The sequence below is a fragment of the Nicotiana tabacum genome, chromosome 14 (genome assembly GCF_000715075.1).
Source record: "Nicotiana tabacum cultivar K326 chromosome 14, ASM71507v2, whole genome shotgun sequence".
NCBI lineage: Eukaryota > Viridiplantae > Streptophyta > Magnoliopsida > Solanales > Solanaceae > Nicotiana > Nicotiana tabacum.
In genome coordinates this window covers 863,784-882,460 of record NC_134093.1, presented here as the reverse complement: position 1 = coordinate 882,460, position 18,677 = coordinate 863,784, and the positions used below count along the sequence as shown (strand labels likewise).

Sequence of the window (18,677 nt, the reverse complement as noted above, 5' to 3'; positions counted from 1 at the left end):
TTCCAGATTTCAAGAATTAATTATTTTTTTCCTACATTATTCTTGAAATATGTATTAGGAGTGTTTATGTGAAGAGATAGTAAAAGTTAATATGATCAACTTCATTACTAATTAATATTAAAAGGTGAATTTCTTAATTTACGTGAAAACAACCAAAATATCACTTTTTGTGATTGTTGTGAACGAAATAATACTGATTGTCAACCCTTAGATTAACAATACCAAGTGGCAATAGGGTATTTGCTAGCATCACCATATATAAAAGAAGATGTTGTTTTCGTTGCTGCTATTTTATTAATGAAATAAATACCAGTTGTCAACCCTTAGACTTAGATTAACAAAACCAAGTGGCAATTAATGTGAAAGAATATGAGCTTCCAACCAAAATCTTTTGAGGCATGTGAAGTGACCCAAGAATTATGAACTCCTTTGAAAACTCTTGCACAACCTACTAAGGAAACTGTATTTCTCTGACAATTAATAAAGTATTTGAAGGCGATCGAGTCTTGGCATAACTAGTAAAATTGTTATTATGTGATCGGGAGGTCACGAGTTCGAGCCGTGGAACCAGACTCTTACAGAAATGCAGGGTAAGATTTCTTACAATAGATTTTTGTGATCCGACCCTTCTCCGAACCCCACGTATAACGGAAGTTTAGTTCACTGTACTTTTTTATAAAGTATTTGAATAGCATCACTATATGTAAAAGAAGATGTTGCTTGCATCGTTGGGAATGAAATTATAACCAACTGTCAATACTTGGAACAAAACCAAGTGGGAATATAGTATTTGTAAAATATCACTATAAAAGAAAATGTTGCTTGATATTTAATCTTGTACATAGTACTCTTGAGAAATACTAAATCTCATACCCCTAGTACTCCCTAGTACTCTTGAAAATTCCTAATATATAATGTATCATCATCTTCCTCTTCTTCTTCTTTCTCCCTTAGAAGCCATAATAGCAGGACTTGTAACCCTTGCATTTGTATTCTATTTACTATGGAACTTTAGGAAATCCTCAAAAACCCTAGCCCCAGAAATCCCAGGAGGATGGCCAGTGATCGGCCATCTTTTTTATTTCAAAAACGACGCCGATCACGACCGTACTTTAGCTCAAAAACTCGGAGATTTAGCTGATAAACATGGTCCAGTATTCACTTACAAACTAGGGTTTCGCCGTTTTTTAGTGGTGAGTAGTTATGACGCCATTAAAGAATGTTTCACCACCAACGATATCCGTTTCTCTAATCGCCCCGCTTTACTATACGGTGATCACCTTTGCTATAACAATGCCATGCTTTTTATTGCCAAATATGGACCTTATTGGAGAAAAATTCGAAAGCTAGTCAATCAAGAAGTTCTCTCAGTCAATCGACTCGAAAAATTCAAACATATTAGGTTTTCTATAGTTCAAGAAAATGTTAAAGAACTATATGATCATTGTGATTCAACGATAAATCTTACTGATTGGATAGATAAGTTGTCGTTCGACATAATTTTGAAAATGATTGCTGGGAAGAGTTATAATAATGGACATGGAGAAATACTCAAAATAGCTTTTCAAAAGTTTATGGTTATTGCCATGGAATTTGAGCTATATGATATTTTTCCTATTCCGTTGTTTAAGTGGGTGGATTTTAGTGGTAATGTTAAGGTTGTGAAAGAAACTATCAAGGACATTGATACAGTTTTTCAAGGTTGGTTAGATGAACACATTAAGAAGAGAGAAAGTAATAACGAAGTTTTGGATGAAAATGAACAAGATTTCATTGATTCTATGCTTTCAAAAACAAGCAATGAACATCTTGGTGATACTTACTCTCCTAGCACATCCATCAAAGCAACAATATTTGTAAGTTATCTCTAAGTGTATTTTAATATGTTGTCGTAGGTAATTTTTTTAAAAATAAATATATAAGCTCTTAATCTTACTTTTTAGAGTTTAGGTACTACTTACCGATGATATACAAATTATTTATATAAAGCATTCATCCGTAACCTACAATAAATGATAAATTACTTGCTATAGTATGGTATTCAAAACTTAAATGATCTAATGACTAATGTATAGATGTGAGGGCATGTTACTCTTTTTCTTTTCAATAATAATAAATATTCAAATGATGACCGATTATCATATAAATGAGACGATGGTTGATTGAGCGGAGTTTAACAGTTGTAAATATAAGTCTTTTTGACCTATAACTGACCAAAGTACTCGTATCTAATATTCATAAGATTCAAAACAAACAACGCTACTTTGTATAAGGGCATGTCGTTAATTAAAGGTGGAATAGAAATGTTGAAATTAACAGATCCATAGATATAAAAATAAAAAAATTAAAAAAATCTTAATGGATTAAAAAATACATGTATTCCATTATTTTTAATTTGTTTTTTTAAAGTGTAAGTTATATACTATATATATACCGTAAAAAATATCACACCATGAAGTCACCCAAAGAATATCTACAAGTAAACCTTCATAAAATATGGAATTTATAATCTTAAAAATAAGGCATATTACTTCCTATAATAAATATAGATAAGTTGATAGTGCAAATATAAAGTTAAACTCTTCCCTAAAAGATCGTATACTAGGATTTTAATAATCATGGATTTTCATATTTGAATTTCTTATTCGTATTCTTTTTAAATGTTCTCTAATTTGTCCATATATATAGTCATTGGTCTTGGACGCAACAGAGACGCTTGCTCTTCACATAAAGTGGGTAATGGCGTTATTGATAAACAATAAGCTTGAGATGAAGAAAGCACAAGAAGAGATTGACACCATTGTTGGTAAAGACAGATGGGTAGAAGAGAGTGATATCAAAAATTTGGTGTACCTCCAAGCAATTGTTAAGGAAGCATTACGATTATATCCACCTGCACCTTTGTCAGTACCACACGAATCTGTGGAAGATTGTGTTGTCAACGGGTACGTACTGTTAGAGTTTTGTCCTGATTTTTTTATCATATTTGAATTTTACTTTTCTTGAAGGAAAGATAAAATATTTATCATAATTAATTCTTACTTTTTCTAAAATAAATTCTCAATCTTTTTTATATTCGACTAATTATTTTTTGGAAGTAAAAGGTTTTGCGCTTATTCTTCCTGCTTATTCATAACAACATCCACAATATTGTCCTATTACATCACTGTTATTTTTGTTGACTTGTTTATCGTTGTCCAAGTTTTATTTTGTTAGCTTCAATATGACACCTGATAATATTGAATCCGACAGGTACCACATTCCTAAGGGGACTGTACTACTTCCAAATGTTATGAAACTACAACGAGATCCGAAAATGTGGTTAGATCCTAATAAATTCGATCCAGAAAGATTTTTGACAACTCATGCTAAAATTGACTATCGCGGGCAGCACTACGAGTTGATCCCTTTTGGGACGGGGAGACGAGCTTGTCCCGCAATGACTTACGCATTGCAAGTGGAATACCTTTCAATTGCTCATTTGATCCAGGGTTTCAATTTTAACACTCCATCAAATGAGCCTTTGGATATGAAAGAAGGCGTAGGCATAACTTCACCTAAGAAGAATCCTATTGAAGTGTTAATTACACCTCGCCTACCTACTATGCTTTATCAATATTAAGATGTTTTGTTGTTATAATTTACTAATATTCAACTCTTTGTCGGTCTGATTTGTCCTTTAAAATTAAGATATTTCATTTTGGTTAAGATTGTTTCACATATGGTTATTCATCTACTTTACTTATACGTGATTGTATTCCATGAATAATAAGAAGTTTGATTCTCCAATAAGTGTTTCTAGGGCAGAAGTCATAAGATGAGCTCAGACCTCTATGGCCTAACCTCTTCATGAAGTTCTTGTTCAAGTTTAATTTTAATTCTTTTCCTTTTTCAATATTTTTATTATTTATTCAAACCTCCTTTTTCAATTTCAAAGTAAAGCTTATGACCTTTTACGCTACCATTCATACGGTTGTGAAAACTTAGACTTCCACATAAGAGTTTAACTCATATGCACTTATATAATCAATAAATTTTGTAGTATTTATCAGTGTGTAAAATATGTTGTAGCAGGTATTTATCGCCTAGTTTCTAATTTACCGATATCCCTTTTCTATTTATGGACGTTTATCAGTAGTTATTTGTAGGAGTATATGATGATCCAAGAAAAGGAACTAAAAAGCCCCCCACCCCCTACCCCACACGAAAAAGGAGGGGGGAGCCAAATAAGACGGAAGGTTACGTACTTTTATCCAAATATTGCTTAGGAGCAAGTAATTAATTAAGTTTGCATCAATAATTAATCTTATGCTTGTATGTTTCAATTACTCATATATCTTTGATTTTGTATAATGAAATTCGAATGTAAAGGAAAAGCAAATCAACCCAATGAATATAATAGGTAAACATGTAACTAAACAAACGAAATTAAGTCACATTTACGGTAGTTCAAATTTACAATATCACTGCAAACTTGAGTTCTCAATCACAATGCCATTAGGGATCTAACCCTAATTAAGGCAAAAGTAGTGAAAGAAACATACATTAAAACCCCCATATATGCATCCATATTATTCATACATAAACTCTCATATTTATTTTATTTTATTTATTGCCTATATACTATATAACATTAACTACATGGATGCTTCTTCTTTCATTCCAACATAGTCTTGAAAACCTTTTAAGGCTGGACTTCATTTTCATCTAAGGCTTTTGCTTCTGCATCTGAGTAACAACACCTACAGCCTCCATATCTACTGTGCCCACAGCAACCATATCGGCAGCCGCCACCGCCCCATCCGCCGCCACCACCACGGCCTCCCCAGCTGCCACCGCCACGTCCTCCATAGCCGCCGCCTCCCCAACCATAGCCGTAACGACCTTGTCCACCGTAGCCGTAACCATAACCGTCATCTCTGTTACCAGCCACTACGTTATCATCTTTTTCCGCAACTACAGCATCTTCTGCAAAGTATAATTTTTACACAATTAATATAATTTAAAATGTCGTAACATGTTACTATTTGACCTTTTAGATAACTAGTTCCAAGTACAGTTACATTGTACTTATATTTTTATCGACCCTAAATTGTCTAAACATTCTTTTACGTATAGAAGTTAAGACTCTACTTTAAATTATCAACTAAGATTTGCACATTATTAAATGTACTACAGTAATTCTTTTAAAAGGCCTCAAGTATGAAATTTACGAGGTGTGCAACATCTCCGGCAACCATAGTGGCCGTAACCCCCGCAGCAGCCGTATCGACAGCGGCCTCCGTACTGGTCCGTTTCCTTTGACTCCTCGTTGTTTGTTTCTTCCACTTCATTAGCTGCAATACGGATAAGGGAAATCGAATATTGAAGTTTATAATTCTGAAACTAGCATGGATTGTAAACTCTGCTCGTAATTTGAAGAGATGAAAGAAGAAGAATTAACCTAAATAGCCGGCGCCTTAATAATATTACATGTATAACTATACAGCTATATCAGTGTATAATTTGATAAATACCGGCTAGGAAAAATAAACAGTGAATTCAATCGTTATTTGTGTAACTAATTAAGTTGTCCCTCTTTAATAGCTCCATCAAAAGATTATGGACTGAAATCTAAAATATTACAATTACAAAAGTTAAAATTAGACCGTTAAAGATAATTCTTTATAATTATATTGTTTGATAACCGGAGAAACTAAAATGATTAATTACATGTCATGCATAAAAATAATTAATTACCTGCTATAACAGGTTAAATAATATTAATATAAAAAACTTATATTATCGGTGTATATAAATTAAATCCTTACCTGACGCACAACACCTACGACAGCCATAGCGTCCCCAACCACCACAGCAGCCATATCTACAACGGCCTCGGCCTCCGTACTGATCCGTTTCCTTTGGCTCCTCCTTTTTGGTTGTTTCTTTCACTTCATTAGCTGCAATAATGATAAATTTTATAATTCATGAACGCTTTATATGCGAAAATTAGTAATATACACTAATTTAGATGAACTTTGCGAATTGAACATTTTCATTGAAAAAACACTAGTTTCTAATTTTGACAACATCCACCAATAGTAAAATTGTAAATAGCTTATTGCTCTTCTTATGTGTGTGTGTGTGTGTGTGTGTGTGTGTGTGTGTGTGTGTGTGTGTGTGTGTGTGTATATATATATATATATATATATATATATATATATATATATATATATATATATATATATATATATATATAGTAAAAGCTTATCATATCTCTGCCCTTTTACTTAGGCACCTAGTTCAGTCAAAAGTGCTATTATAACTTGCATTTTAAGTAAGGGCGTAACTATATCGGGTTCACATAATAAGAAACTCTTTTTAACTATATTTTTCAAGTGAATAAAGATCTTACAATTTATGCTAGTAACTAGTAAAGGGAAAATGAGAATTATATAGAAGAAGTAAGATACTAATTATATTTGTTCATGCGAAAGAAAAATGAGGTAAATATCTAAAACATGTGTACGGACAAACCCCTATATCATAATAATAGGAATATGAAAAGTTAGTCTATACCCTTCTTTTCATCTTTGGATGTTTCAGTAGCAATTACAGAATAGGAGATGAGAAGAAGAACGAAAAACAAAGGGAGAATACAAGTTTTGAGCTTCATTTTTTTTGTGTAACAAAAAGAAGTGAGTAAAGATTTGCTATCAAACCCACCTTTTATAGCAAAAGAGGAGTAGTAGTAATATTACCTTAATGGAGAAAGAACCAAATATTTCATTAAATGAAGCCTAATGTTTTCAATATTTTCTCTTCTTTGCCTACCTATGCAAATGAGTTGGCTGTTGAGGATTTTGGATACTTTCTAATATTTTCAAAATCTTATCAAAGCAAGTTTTTTTCGAGTATAGCTACTATTTGGTCTGACTTGGTCTGGTACTATCACAACCAGGGCAGCTAAATAAAATTGGTGGTCTAAAATCAAACTTTATTAAGACGCTTTAAACTTTTTAATAAAATTTAAATATTTACTTTTATTTGAAATTTATTTTAATTTTATGACTTCTTGAGATGCAAAATCGTTAGCTCCCGTTTGGCCACAAAAATTGGGGGTTTTTTTTCAAATTTTATTTTTAAATATCTGTTTGTTTATAAATTTTTACCATTTTTGGCAGATTTTGAAAACAAATTCTTCAAATCCTAGAACCAACTCTATAGTAGTTTTTGAAATTTTTTACTCACAAAACTTCAAATCCTTTTCAAGTAAAATGCATATCCAAATATAATTTCAACTTTCAAAAATCATTTTTCATCTCATCTTCAAAAACTTATTTTTTCAATTTCCAACAAGATCTATGTCCAAACGCTATAGTAATTTGTAAGCTGAAGTTTTCGTCACTATCACTTTAAAAAGTTGACGTACATTTTTTTATTTTTTTGATTGACAAATATCTTGTTCCTTTTTTTTTTGTACAAGGTAGCAAAGCTAGCTACTTCCAGAATATTAGCATACCATTTTTTTGTCTTAAAAAAAAATTCTTTTTCATTATTTAATACCCAAATTAGGACATCACTCGTAAGAAGTCAGCAATTGAGAGCCCTGTTCATAAACTCTTACGTGAAAAAAAAAGTCAAAAATGTTCTGTTATAGATGATTTCACTATAGAAGTCAACCACTGAGGTATGCACATTAGCAGCCTTGGTTGATCAAAACAAGGATATGCTTCAAGAGAATATTATGTTAAAAATAAATAAATAAATTATTATTTTGGGGCATTAAACAATTTTTTTCTAGATTTAGAATTTTTCACATGTAAAAATCTTTAACTATAAAAAATTGAGATCTCCAAAATCTCTAATTTTGTTGGTTTTGCTGGAGGTTGTATATATTATGTGAAGATTTTGCTGATATATTTTTAAAATGAAATAGTACTTTGAGTTATTGTAATTATGAATTTTACTTCGTAATTTCTGTAAAGATCCCTTAAAAGAATTTGCAAGTTAAAGCCAAAAATTGCGAGAAAATAGCACGGGCTAGCCAGTTTTCGGACTGGTAATTGAAAAATAGTCAGCGTTTGCAAAGTCATTGAAAAATAGCCATTATTTTGCTGCAACACAAAAATTTCAGCATAATATACCGGATTATAGAATTCCTGTGCATAAACTTCCAGCATATTATGTTGAACTCCAGCACACGGAAAGTTCCAACATAATATACTGGACGTTGGAACACCTGTGTATGAACTTCCAGCATATTATGTTGGAACTCCAGCACATTATAAAATTCTAGGATATTATACTGGAAGTTCATATGTAAAAAATTCGAACTCCAGCATATTATGCTGGAATATTTTCGGATTTTGAACAGTATTTTTTTTCAGATTTTTATCTTTACATGAAAAGTGGCTAAATTTCGATTATTTTTGAAACTGTGGCTATTTTTTAATTATCAGTTGTAAATCTGACTATTTTTAAATTTCACCCAAAAATTGGTTCTTGAATTGGGCCGAGAAGTAGGCTTCATATCATACATTGGCTAAAGATCAGGCTTTTGCTACAATATGATACGAGCCCATTGGTCCAACTAATTCGGATTCGGGTGGGATAGGCTCACTACAGTCTCAAAGGTGAAGGGATCTCAACCATCCCACTGCACTCCTCGGTGACTACTATTTATCTCTTTTAAACCTTAAACAGACAAAACCTAGAATATCAACCAAAGTATGGATTTGTCTAGTAGCTAAATGTTATGCTCTACACCCGGCTCATTTTGTCTAGATTAGCATATGTTATGATTTAACTGGAATACAATGTTCACTAGCATGTTTCGGGGTAAATTTCACAAATGGTCATATAATTATAATTTTTTTCATCAAAGTCATATAACTTTATTTTCTCACACCAAAATCATATAACTATGATTTTTTTCATTAAAGTCATATAACTTTGTTTTCTCACACAAAAATCATAAAACTTTCACTAATTAACTCTAACAAAAATCATAGTGGTCGAAAAATAAATTTTTCAGTAGTATTTTCTTATTTTACGTTTTTTTATTTTTTATTTTTAATCTAATAAATAATTATCCAATTAAAATAGGTATAAATAATTATTTTCACTAAGTGATTTCCTTTCAATTATTTAAATTGTGATGGACCGAGTTTATCCGTTTGTTCTAGTTAGAAGTAGAATATACCCCTTTCAAGTATTATAAATGTTTTGGTAGAGGCCTATCATGTTATTTACCGAGTTTTGAACCATGCGCTAGGCCGGATTTTCGTTTATAAAAGGGAAGTGAAATTGTTGTTAAAATTTAACAGATTTAACTATTGAGAAACCCAAAGTAGACTAACTTTGGAGGAAAAGAGTATCTCTAGACAAATTATACAATCAATAAAATATATAAAAGTTAAAATGGTAATATTCAGGGGAATATTGGCAAATGGATCAAAATAAGACAAACACAGTTGAAAATAAAGGATGAAGCAAACAAGAAAATATTTTCTCTTTATTGAACAGAACAACTTACAAAACGGATTACTCAATGCTAAATGTCATTGTCTTAGCTTTGTTAATGCCTCCTGTCTCTCACCCTCATGCTTATAATTACCCTGCAAATCATCCAACTTCTTTGGGAGACATAGTTAGCCAAAAACACAACTAGTCCCGATAAGTCGGTCATATATTACACAGGCGAGCTTAAGTTTTGTGCACTGACAGTATATACGATGGGACATGTTGTGGACATAGGGAAGCCGGTAAATTACACAGGCGGGCTCGAGTTCACGAGCCTAACATACACGGTGACAAAAAGGATCAAAGATGAAGATGGGAAATGGTTAAGTCAAGAAGTAGATTTATTGCACCAAATAACAGGATATGCACCAAAAGGATGTATTACAGCAGTTATGGGACCAAGTGGTGCTGGTAAATCTACACTTTTAGATGGATTGGCTGGTAGAATTGCAAGTGGAAGTCTTAGGGGCAAAGTTTCTATGGGTGGTGTGGATATGAGTCCAAGTTTGATCAAAGGAAGTTCATCTTATATAATGCAAGAAGATAGACTTTTTCCTATGCTTACTGTCTATGAAACATTCATGTTTGCTGCTGATTTTAGGTTGGGCTCACTCTCATTGTCCGAAAAACAGGAGCGCGTTGAGAAGCTAATCGAGCAACTTGGATTATCTGTAAGTCGACAACAGCTCATTCTCTAATGTTATATATATGTATAGACATAATTCAAAAGACCAAAAATCAAGATTCAACATTTTTTTTTTAGGACTCTGGAATTTCTTAAGTCCGGTGTGTCATTCTTACCGGCAGTATTGGCCTTATTATTACATGGTTATTTGCTTCCGTTGTCATGTTACCTTGTTGATGCTATTGTTTGTTTATTGCTCCCTTTTTTGTTCCTAAGCCGAGAGGCTACCAGAAACAATATCTCTACCCTTATAAGGTAGGGGTAAGGTATGCGTACATACTACCATCTTCAGACCCCACTTGTGTGATTCTACTGGGTTTGTTGTTATTGTTTGTCGGGAATTTCTTAAGTCTAAACCCTTGTGTGGTTCTGATCATTTGTTTTATGGCAGTCGACTAGGAACACTTACATAGGTGATGAAGGGACTCGAGGAGTATCTGGTGGAGAACGTCGTAGGGTGTCAATTGGGGTGGACATTATACATGGACCTTCATTGCTATTCTTGGATGAACCAACTTCAGGTCTTGATTCGACTAGCGCTCATAGTGTAATTGAGAAAGTGCACGATATAGCCCGAGGTGGAAGCACTGTGATACTAACAATTCATCAACCTTCATACCGGATTCAATTGCTTCTTGATCATCTCATCATCCTGGCTCGCGGACAACTCATGTACCAAGGAGCGCCAAATGATGTATCTCTCCATCTTGTCAGGATGGGGCGCAAAGTGCCAAAGAACGAAAGCTCGATAGAACACTTGATTGATGTAATTCAAGAATATGATCAATCCGAGCTTGGAGTAGAAGCAGTAGCTGCATTTGCACTTACTGGTATGAAACCTCCACCGATAGGTGCAGCACACGAGATGTCAGCTTCCACTGTGCTAGCTCCATCACCTGCCCGGCCATCACACCGTGCTAAACATCAGGACGTGGAGGCACAGGGTCGTGACAAGGCGAGCAAACGTCTTCGCTTGCAAACCAGTGCACAAGATGACACAGGATTTGATCACAGTGTAAGGAGTACCTGGAATACATCTAAATCCTGGAGTGCCAGCCAAAGTGGTGTTCTGAAATCTCTAGGCTTTTCACCAGCTAGGCGCAATAATCCTAAAAGCCCAAGTATTATGGGGTAAAAACATTCACTTCACTTCTATTTCATGGTATACGAATTGTCTTTCAAGTTAGAAATTTTTATACTATTAGATCATCTAAAAGATAACTACATGTAACTATCAATAATAAGTGGTACTATAACATGAAATTAAGATAGATAACCTACTATAACATGTCGGAATACACTTACAGTGTAAAAATATATTCAGACTTCTTTATAACAACATCTTTATATAACAGTCATTCACTATAAAAATAAATTTTTCTCGAAACTGATTTTTATGTAGTTCTATAATATATGTCCTCTATAACAGCACTTCGCTTTAGCAGCCAAAAAATATCGGAACAAACGAGGCCGTTATAGAAATGTTTGACTGTATTTTCATTTTTAGTGTACATAAGTTAAACTTATATTAACTACAATTTGGGATGTTTGTGCAGTTCTTCTCCAGGATGCTATGCTTATTCTGCAGAGATTGTTCAAAGTACTCCAACTCCTCATAGTAGTGACTACACTGTCAATGAAAATGACTATTTAACACCCAATGATCTTACACCCCATACCAATCATTCTATCCATGATCTCAGGCCAAAGTTTGCGAATTCCTTCTTCTCAGAGACATGGATTCTAATGAGACGCAACTTTATAAACATCAGGCGTACCCCTGAACTATTCCTCTCTAGGCTTGTCGTGCTAACAGCTATGGGAATTATGATGGCCACTATGTTTTTGCATCCTAAAGACAACATTCAAGGGATCACAAGTCGCCTTAGTTTCTTCATCTTTACATGTACCCTCTTTTTCTTCTCGTCCAATGATGCTGTTCCTGCTTTCATTCAAGAACGATTTGTCTTCATTCGCGAGACTTCTCACAATAAGTATAGGGCCTCTTCTTACACAATTGCAGGTCTAACTTTTCTTGATCTTATTACTCCATGTTAGTAATTAATCTTCTTTTTTATTCCCCTCTGACCGCTCTTTGTTGGAGCTATTGCTCCTTTGGTGACTCAAACCATATGAGCAACCCCTCTTGTCCCATGTTAGTAACTATATGTACATGTCTTTTGTAATGAACCAAGTAAAACTTAGTGCTAATAAGTTTTGTACATAATGTTGCAGGTCTAATTACTTACCTTCCATTCCTAGCTCTTCAGGCTGCAGTTTATGCTGTGATTGTTTGGTTTGCACTATCGCTTCGCGGGCCTTTCATCTATTTCTTGGTGATTCTATTCATGTCACTACTCTCCACGAACTCATTCGTTATATTCGTGAGCTCAGTGGTACCAAATTACATATTAGGATATGCAGCTGTTATTGCTTTCACCGCGCTATTTTTCTTGTTTTGTGGCTATTTCTTGAATAGCCATGACATGCCACAATACTGGAAATGGATGAATTACATTTCAACTATGACTTATCCATATGAAGGGCTACTCATGAATCAATATCAAACGATAGATTCGTTCGGAAAAGATCCTCTTGGAAGAGATGTAACTGGTTTTGGAATCTTGAAATCACTTAATATTTCACTAGATTCAGGCAAGAAATGGGAAAAAGTATATGTAATGTTGGGATGGGCTGTTTTTTACAGGGTTCTGTTTTATATTGTCCTTAGATTCTTTTCAAAGAATCAGAGGAAATGAAATAGTATTGAAAGTAGTAGGCATTGTAAAATCTGCTTTTATTCATATACTTCAAACATCAATTGTATGCTTAATATAAATTTCTTCTTTTCTTCTAAAGAAAGTTTGTTACATATGGTGAAGGTAAGGAAGTACTTCAGATATTCAGAAAATAAACCTTAGGTATTCAACTTGAATTAATTGATTTATATAGGTAGAACCAGACTACATATTTGTTTCAAGAAAATATAATAAAAGAAGCAGACTGTGTTTCTCACAAGTTGTGTTATAGAATCTGCAAAGTCGTTAAAAAATTATATTGTGTAAATAGACAAAAACTAATTTTTTGGTATACTTATGTTGTTAACAGGGCTTGCCTAGTGCGGTTTTACATCCCCTGTGTGGTTTGCAGGCTATTTGTCACGACCCAAAATCACACTTGTCGTGATGACGCCTATCTCAATACTAGGCAAGCCGACAACCTCAACAAACCATAATTTTTTTTAAATACGAAAAACATAATAATTAAGTTTAAGGGAAAATCCCACGAATACTGGATATAAATACACTCCCAAAATCCGGTGTCACTAAGTACATAAGCATCTAAATGGTAACAAAGTCTGACTAATAACAACACTGTCTGAAAATATAGAACAGTACAAAACTGAAAGGAAAGAGAGTCAAGGTCTACGGACGTCAAGAAGCTACCTCGAAAATCTCCAACAGATAAAAACTCCGAAAAACTAGCAATTGCCGTGTCCAGAAGTACATGGATCTACACACGAGATACAGGGTGTAGTATGAGTACAACTAACTTAGCAAGTAACAATACTAAATAAAGAACTGAAAGTAGTGACGAGCTTCACAGCTAAGTCCAATTACATTAATTTCCAACATAAGAAGGTAGGCATGCTTTCAAGCTCAACATTTAAGGCCCAAATAGTATTTTTCATATCAAGTTCAAATGAAACAAAAGATAATGTCTTTCAAAAGTTTTCAAACCAGTAATATATGACGGCTTAAGTGAAACAATAATGTATAAATGCATCCTCTAAGAGCAACAGTCACACCGTCCTCCCATTAACTCCAACCTCACAATCACACTTTCCTCACAGTCACTCATTCATCTATATCACTCAGCAGTCGGCACTCGCACTCAGTAGGTACCTGCGCTCACTGGGGTGTATACAGACTCCGGAGGAGCTCCTTCAGCTCAAGCGCTATAACAAGCCAATCATGGCATAAATCAATGAAACATGTCACGGCGTGCAACACGATTCCATAAATATCCTCACAATTGGGCCCTCGGCCTCACTCAGTCCTAAATATCTCCAGTCTCTCGGACTCTCAGAAATCATGATAAGCAGCCCAAACAGCAATAATATGAATGCATCAATAATGAACAATAGAGACTGAGATGTAATGTGCAAGTAAAACTGTGACTTATTATAAAATAATAATTTAGCATATAGTTCAACATGTACACGACCTATGTGGGTCCCTACAGTGTCAACACATGGTTTAAACATGATTTATAGTTCGATATCTCTAATACGTGGAAAATATACGGATATCAACAGATTATTCAACTATACAGTTCCATGGAATTGATCATGTCACAATTCCTACGGTGCACGCCCACACACCCGTCACCTAGCATGTGTGTCACCTCAAAACCAATCACATATCACAAAATTCTAGGTTTCATACCCTCGTGACCAAATTTAGAAATGTTACTTACCTCAAAGTGTCTAATTCTATATTCTTCAATGTCTTTGCCTCGCGAATCGGTCTCTAAACGCCTCGAATCTAGCTACAAATAATTCGATTCAGTCAATATAAATTATAGGAATTAATTTCATATGAAAATACTAAATTTCCAATAAAAATTCGAAATTGCTTTCAAAAATCGCCCGTGGGGCCCACATCTCGGAACCCGACAAAAGTTATAAATTTCAAAAGCCCATTCAATCACGAGTCCAACTATATAAATTTTACCAAATTCCGACATCAACTCGACCCTCAAATCTTCAAATTAAACCAAGAGGATTTTCTAAATTTTCCAACTTAATTCACCGATTAAATGTTTAAAATAACCATGGATTCGGGTGATTTGACCAATACTGAGTTAAGAATACTTACCCCGTTATTTTTCTTGAAAATCTAACAAAAATCGCCTCTTCCCGAGCTCCAATTCGTCAAAAATCCCATTTTCAAATCTTAAACATTTTGTCCAGGACTTTCTTCTTCGCGAACGCGATAGCTCCCTCACGTTCGCGAAGCCCATTTTTGTGTTGCCACGATTTCCTCCTTCGCGAATGCGAGCCTGGTCTCGCGAACGCGAAGACCAATTTCCCCCAGGCCGGCTCTCCCTTTTGCGAACGCGAGGCCTCGACCGCGAACGCGTAGCCTTTCCCCTCGACCCTTCGCGAACGCGTGCCCCCGGTCGTGAACGCGAAGCTTTGCCCCTCGACCCTTCGCGAACGCGTGCCCCCGGTTGCGAACGTGAAGAAAAAATTGGCCAGTCTAAATTTCCTCTTCACGAACACGAGACTCCCCTCGCGAACGCGATGAAGGAAACCAGATACAAGCATCAAAAAAATTCTAGCAGCTGTTTAAGTCCAAATTTTGATCCGTTAATCATCAGAAACTCATCCGAGGCCCAAGGGACCTCAACAAAATACACCAACAAGTCCTAAAATATTATACGAACTTAGTCGAAACTTCAAATAACATCAAACAACGCTAAAATTACAAATCACACCCCAATTCAAGCTTAACAAAAGCTAACGAATTCCAACTTTTACATTCGATGCTGAAACCTATCAATTCAATTCCGGTTGACCTCAAATTTTGCACACAAGTTATAAATGACATAACGGAGCTATGAAAATTTCAGAACTGGATTCCAACTCCGATATCAAAAAGTCAACTCCCCGGCCAAACTTCTAAACTTAAATTTTTATTTTAGCCATTTCAAGCCTAGTTTAACTACGGACTTCCAAATAATTTTTCGGACACGCTCCTAAGTCCAAAATCACCATACGGAGCTAGTGAAATCATCAAAACTCTATTCCGGGATCGTTTACACATAAGTCGACCTCCGGTCACTATTTTAACTTAAGCTTTAAACCTTGGAACTAAGTGTTCCAATTCATTCCAAAACCTCACCGGACCCGAACCAATTACCCCGGCAAGTCACATAACAACTGTGAAGCATAAATTGAGTAGTAAATGGGGGAACGAGGTTGTAATACTTAAAATGACTGACGGGGTCGTTACATTCTCCCCCTCTTAATCAAACGTTCGTCCTCAAACGGGTTTAGAATTATACCTAGAGTCTCAAATAAGTGTGGATATTTGCTCCGCATCTCCCACTCAGTCTCCCAAGTAGCTTCTCCGACTGGTTGTCCTTTCCACTGCACTTTCATTGAAGCTATGTTCTTTGATCTCAACTTTCAAACCTGCCAATCTAAAATGGCCCCCGACTCCACATCATAAGTCAAAATTACTATCCAACTGCACTGTGCTGAAATCCAAAACATGAGACGGGTCCCCAACATACTTCCAGAGCATCGATACATGAAACACTGGATGAATACCCGATAGACTAGGCGGCAATACAAGTTCATAAGCCACATATCCAATCTTCTTAATCATTTCAAAAGGCCCAATATACCGAGGACTCAACTTGCCCTTCTTCCCGAACCTCAACACACCTTTCATGGGTGAAATATTGAGCAAAACCTTCTCCCCAACCATGTAAAGCCTTCCGGTCGGCATAACTTTTATGTCTAGACTGCGTCGTGCGAAGCCGCTCCTGAATATTACTAACCTTCTCCAAAGCATCCTGAACCAAATCATTACCCAATATCCTAGTCTCACCCGACTCAAACCAACCCACCAGAGACCGACACTATATCCCATATAAGCCTCATACGGAACCATCTGAATGCTTGATTGGTAGCTGTTATTGTAAGCAAACTCTGTCAGTGGAATAAATTGATCTCAAGAACCCCCGAAATCTATAACAAAAGCGCGTAGCATATCTTCCAATATCTGAATAGTGCGCTCGGACTGTCCGTTCGTCTGAGGGTGAAATATTGTACTCAGTTGAACCTGTGTACTTAATTCTCGCTGCACTGGTCTCCAAAACAATAATGTAAACTGCGTGCCCCGATACGAAATGATGGACACTAGCACACCGTGTAGGCGAACAATCTCGCGGATATAAATCCCAACGAACCGCTCCGAAGAATAAGCAGTACCAACTGGAATAAAATGCGCGAACTTGGTCAACCGATCTACAATCACCCAAACAACATCAAACTTTCTCAAAGTCCATGGGAGCCCAACTATGAAGTCCATGGTAATACGCTCCCACTTCCACTTCAAAATTTCAAGTCTCTGAAGCAATCTGTTCGGTCTCTAATGCTCGTACTTCATCTATTGACAATTTAAACACCGAGCTACAAACCCAACTATATCTTTCTTCATTCGCCTCCACCAATAGTGTTGCCTCAAATCCTGATACATCTTCGCGGCACCTGGATGAATGGAGTACCGCGAACTGTGAGCCTCCTGGAGAATCAACTTACGTAAACCATCTACATTAGGCACACACAGCTTCCCTGCATCTGTAATACACCGTCATCCCCAATAGTGACTTCTTTGGCATCACCGTGCTGAACCGTGTCCTTAAGGACAAACAGATGGGGGTCATCATAATGATGTTCTCTGATACAATCATAAAGATAAGACCGAGAAACCACACAAGCTAGAACCCGACTGGGCTCCGAAACATCTAATCTCACAAAATGATTGGACAGGGTCTGAACATCAACTGCAAAAGCTCTTTCACCAACAGGAATGAATGCAGGGCTACCCATACTCACCGTTTTTCTACTCAAGGCATCGGCTACCACATTGGCCTTCCCGGGATGATACAGAATAGTGATATCATAGTCCTTTAGCAGCTCCAATCATCTCCGCTACCTCAAATTTAGATCCTTCTGTTTGAATAGGTGTTGCACGCTCTGATGATCTGTAAATACCTCACAAGACATACCATAGAGATAATGTCTCCAAATCTTCAATGCATGAACAATGGATGCCAGTTCTAAATCATGAACAAGGTAGTTCTTTTCATATGGCTTCAACTAGCACGAAGCATAAGCAATCACTCTACCCTCCTACATTAAGACACACCCAATACCAATCCGAGAAGCATCGCAATACATTGTATAAGAGCCTGAAGCTGAAGGCAAAACTAAAACTGGAGCTGTGGTCAAGGCAGTCTTGAGTTTCTGAAAGCTTTCTTCACACTCATCCGACCACCTGAATGGAGCACCCTTCTGGGTCAATTTAGTCAAGGGTGATGCAATAGACGAGAAGCCCTCCACAAAGCGACGATAATAACCAGCCAAGAAAACTCTAAATCTCAGTAGCTGAAAATGGCCTGTGCCAACTCTGAACTGCCTCTATTTTCTTCGGATCTGCCTTAATTCCTTCATTGGACACTATGTGTCCCAAGAATGCAACCGAACTAAGCCAAAACTCACACTTGGAGAATTTGGCATAAAGTTTCTCCTCCTTTAGTCTCTGTAGTACAATACTCAAATGTTGTGCATGTTCCTTCTGGCTACGTGAGTAAACCAGGATATCGTCAACAAATACTACGACAAACAAATCAAGATACGACTGGAATACATTATTCATCAAGTGCATAAATGTTGCTGGGGCGTTGG

The 18,677-nt window shown here is 35.8% G+C and overlaps 3 protein-coding genes across 4 annotated transcripts; 2 read left to right on the top strand and 1 right to left on the bottom strand.

Moving 5' to 3' along the window:
- Positions 1-843: 843 nt before the first annotated feature.
- LOC107811947 (nicotine N-demethylase CYP82E4-like) lies at positions 844-3,772 on the top strand. The gene is made up of 3 exons (XM_075230347.1): positions 844-1,856; positions 2,689-2,945; positions 3,253-3,772. Exons 1-3 carry the CDS (start codon positions 915-917, stop codon positions 3,620-3,622), a joined length of 1,569 nt encoding a protein of 522 aa, XP_075086448.1. The 5' UTR covers positions 844-914; the 3' UTR covers positions 3,623-3,772.
- Positions 3,773-4,411: 639 nt separating this feature from the next.
- LOC107824403 (uncharacterized) lies at positions 4,412-6,708 on the bottom strand. 2 transcript variants are annotated; one of them, XM_016651149.2, is made up of 4 exons: positions 6,562-6,708; positions 5,811-5,942; positions 5,214-5,336; positions 4,412-4,968 (listed from the first exon to the last, which is right to left on the bottom strand). In XM_016651149.2, exons 1-4 carry the CDS (start codon positions 6,656-6,658, stop codon positions 4,685-4,687), a joined length of 636 nt encoding a protein of 211 aa, XP_016506635.2. In that variant the 5' UTR covers positions 6,659-6,708; the 3' UTR covers positions 4,412-4,684. The 2 variants fall into 2 exon arrangements, with proteins under 2 accessions (XP_016506635.2, XP_075086447.1); XM_075230346.1 differs by lacking the exon at positions 5,214-5,336.
- Positions 6,709-9,636: 2,928 nt separating this feature from the next.
- Positions 9,637-13,050, top strand: LOC142169111 (ABC transporter G family member STR2-like). Its single transcript, XM_075230345.1, has 4 exons — positions 9,637-10,178; positions 10,584-11,323; positions 11,749-12,215; positions 12,428-13,050. Exons 1-4 carry the CDS (start codon positions 9,720-9,722, stop codon positions 12,949-12,951), a joined length of 2,190 nt encoding a protein of 729 aa, XP_075086446.1. The 5' UTR covers positions 9,637-9,719; the 3' UTR covers positions 12,952-13,050.
- The last annotated feature ends 5,627 nt before the right edge of the window (positions 13,051-18,677 follow it).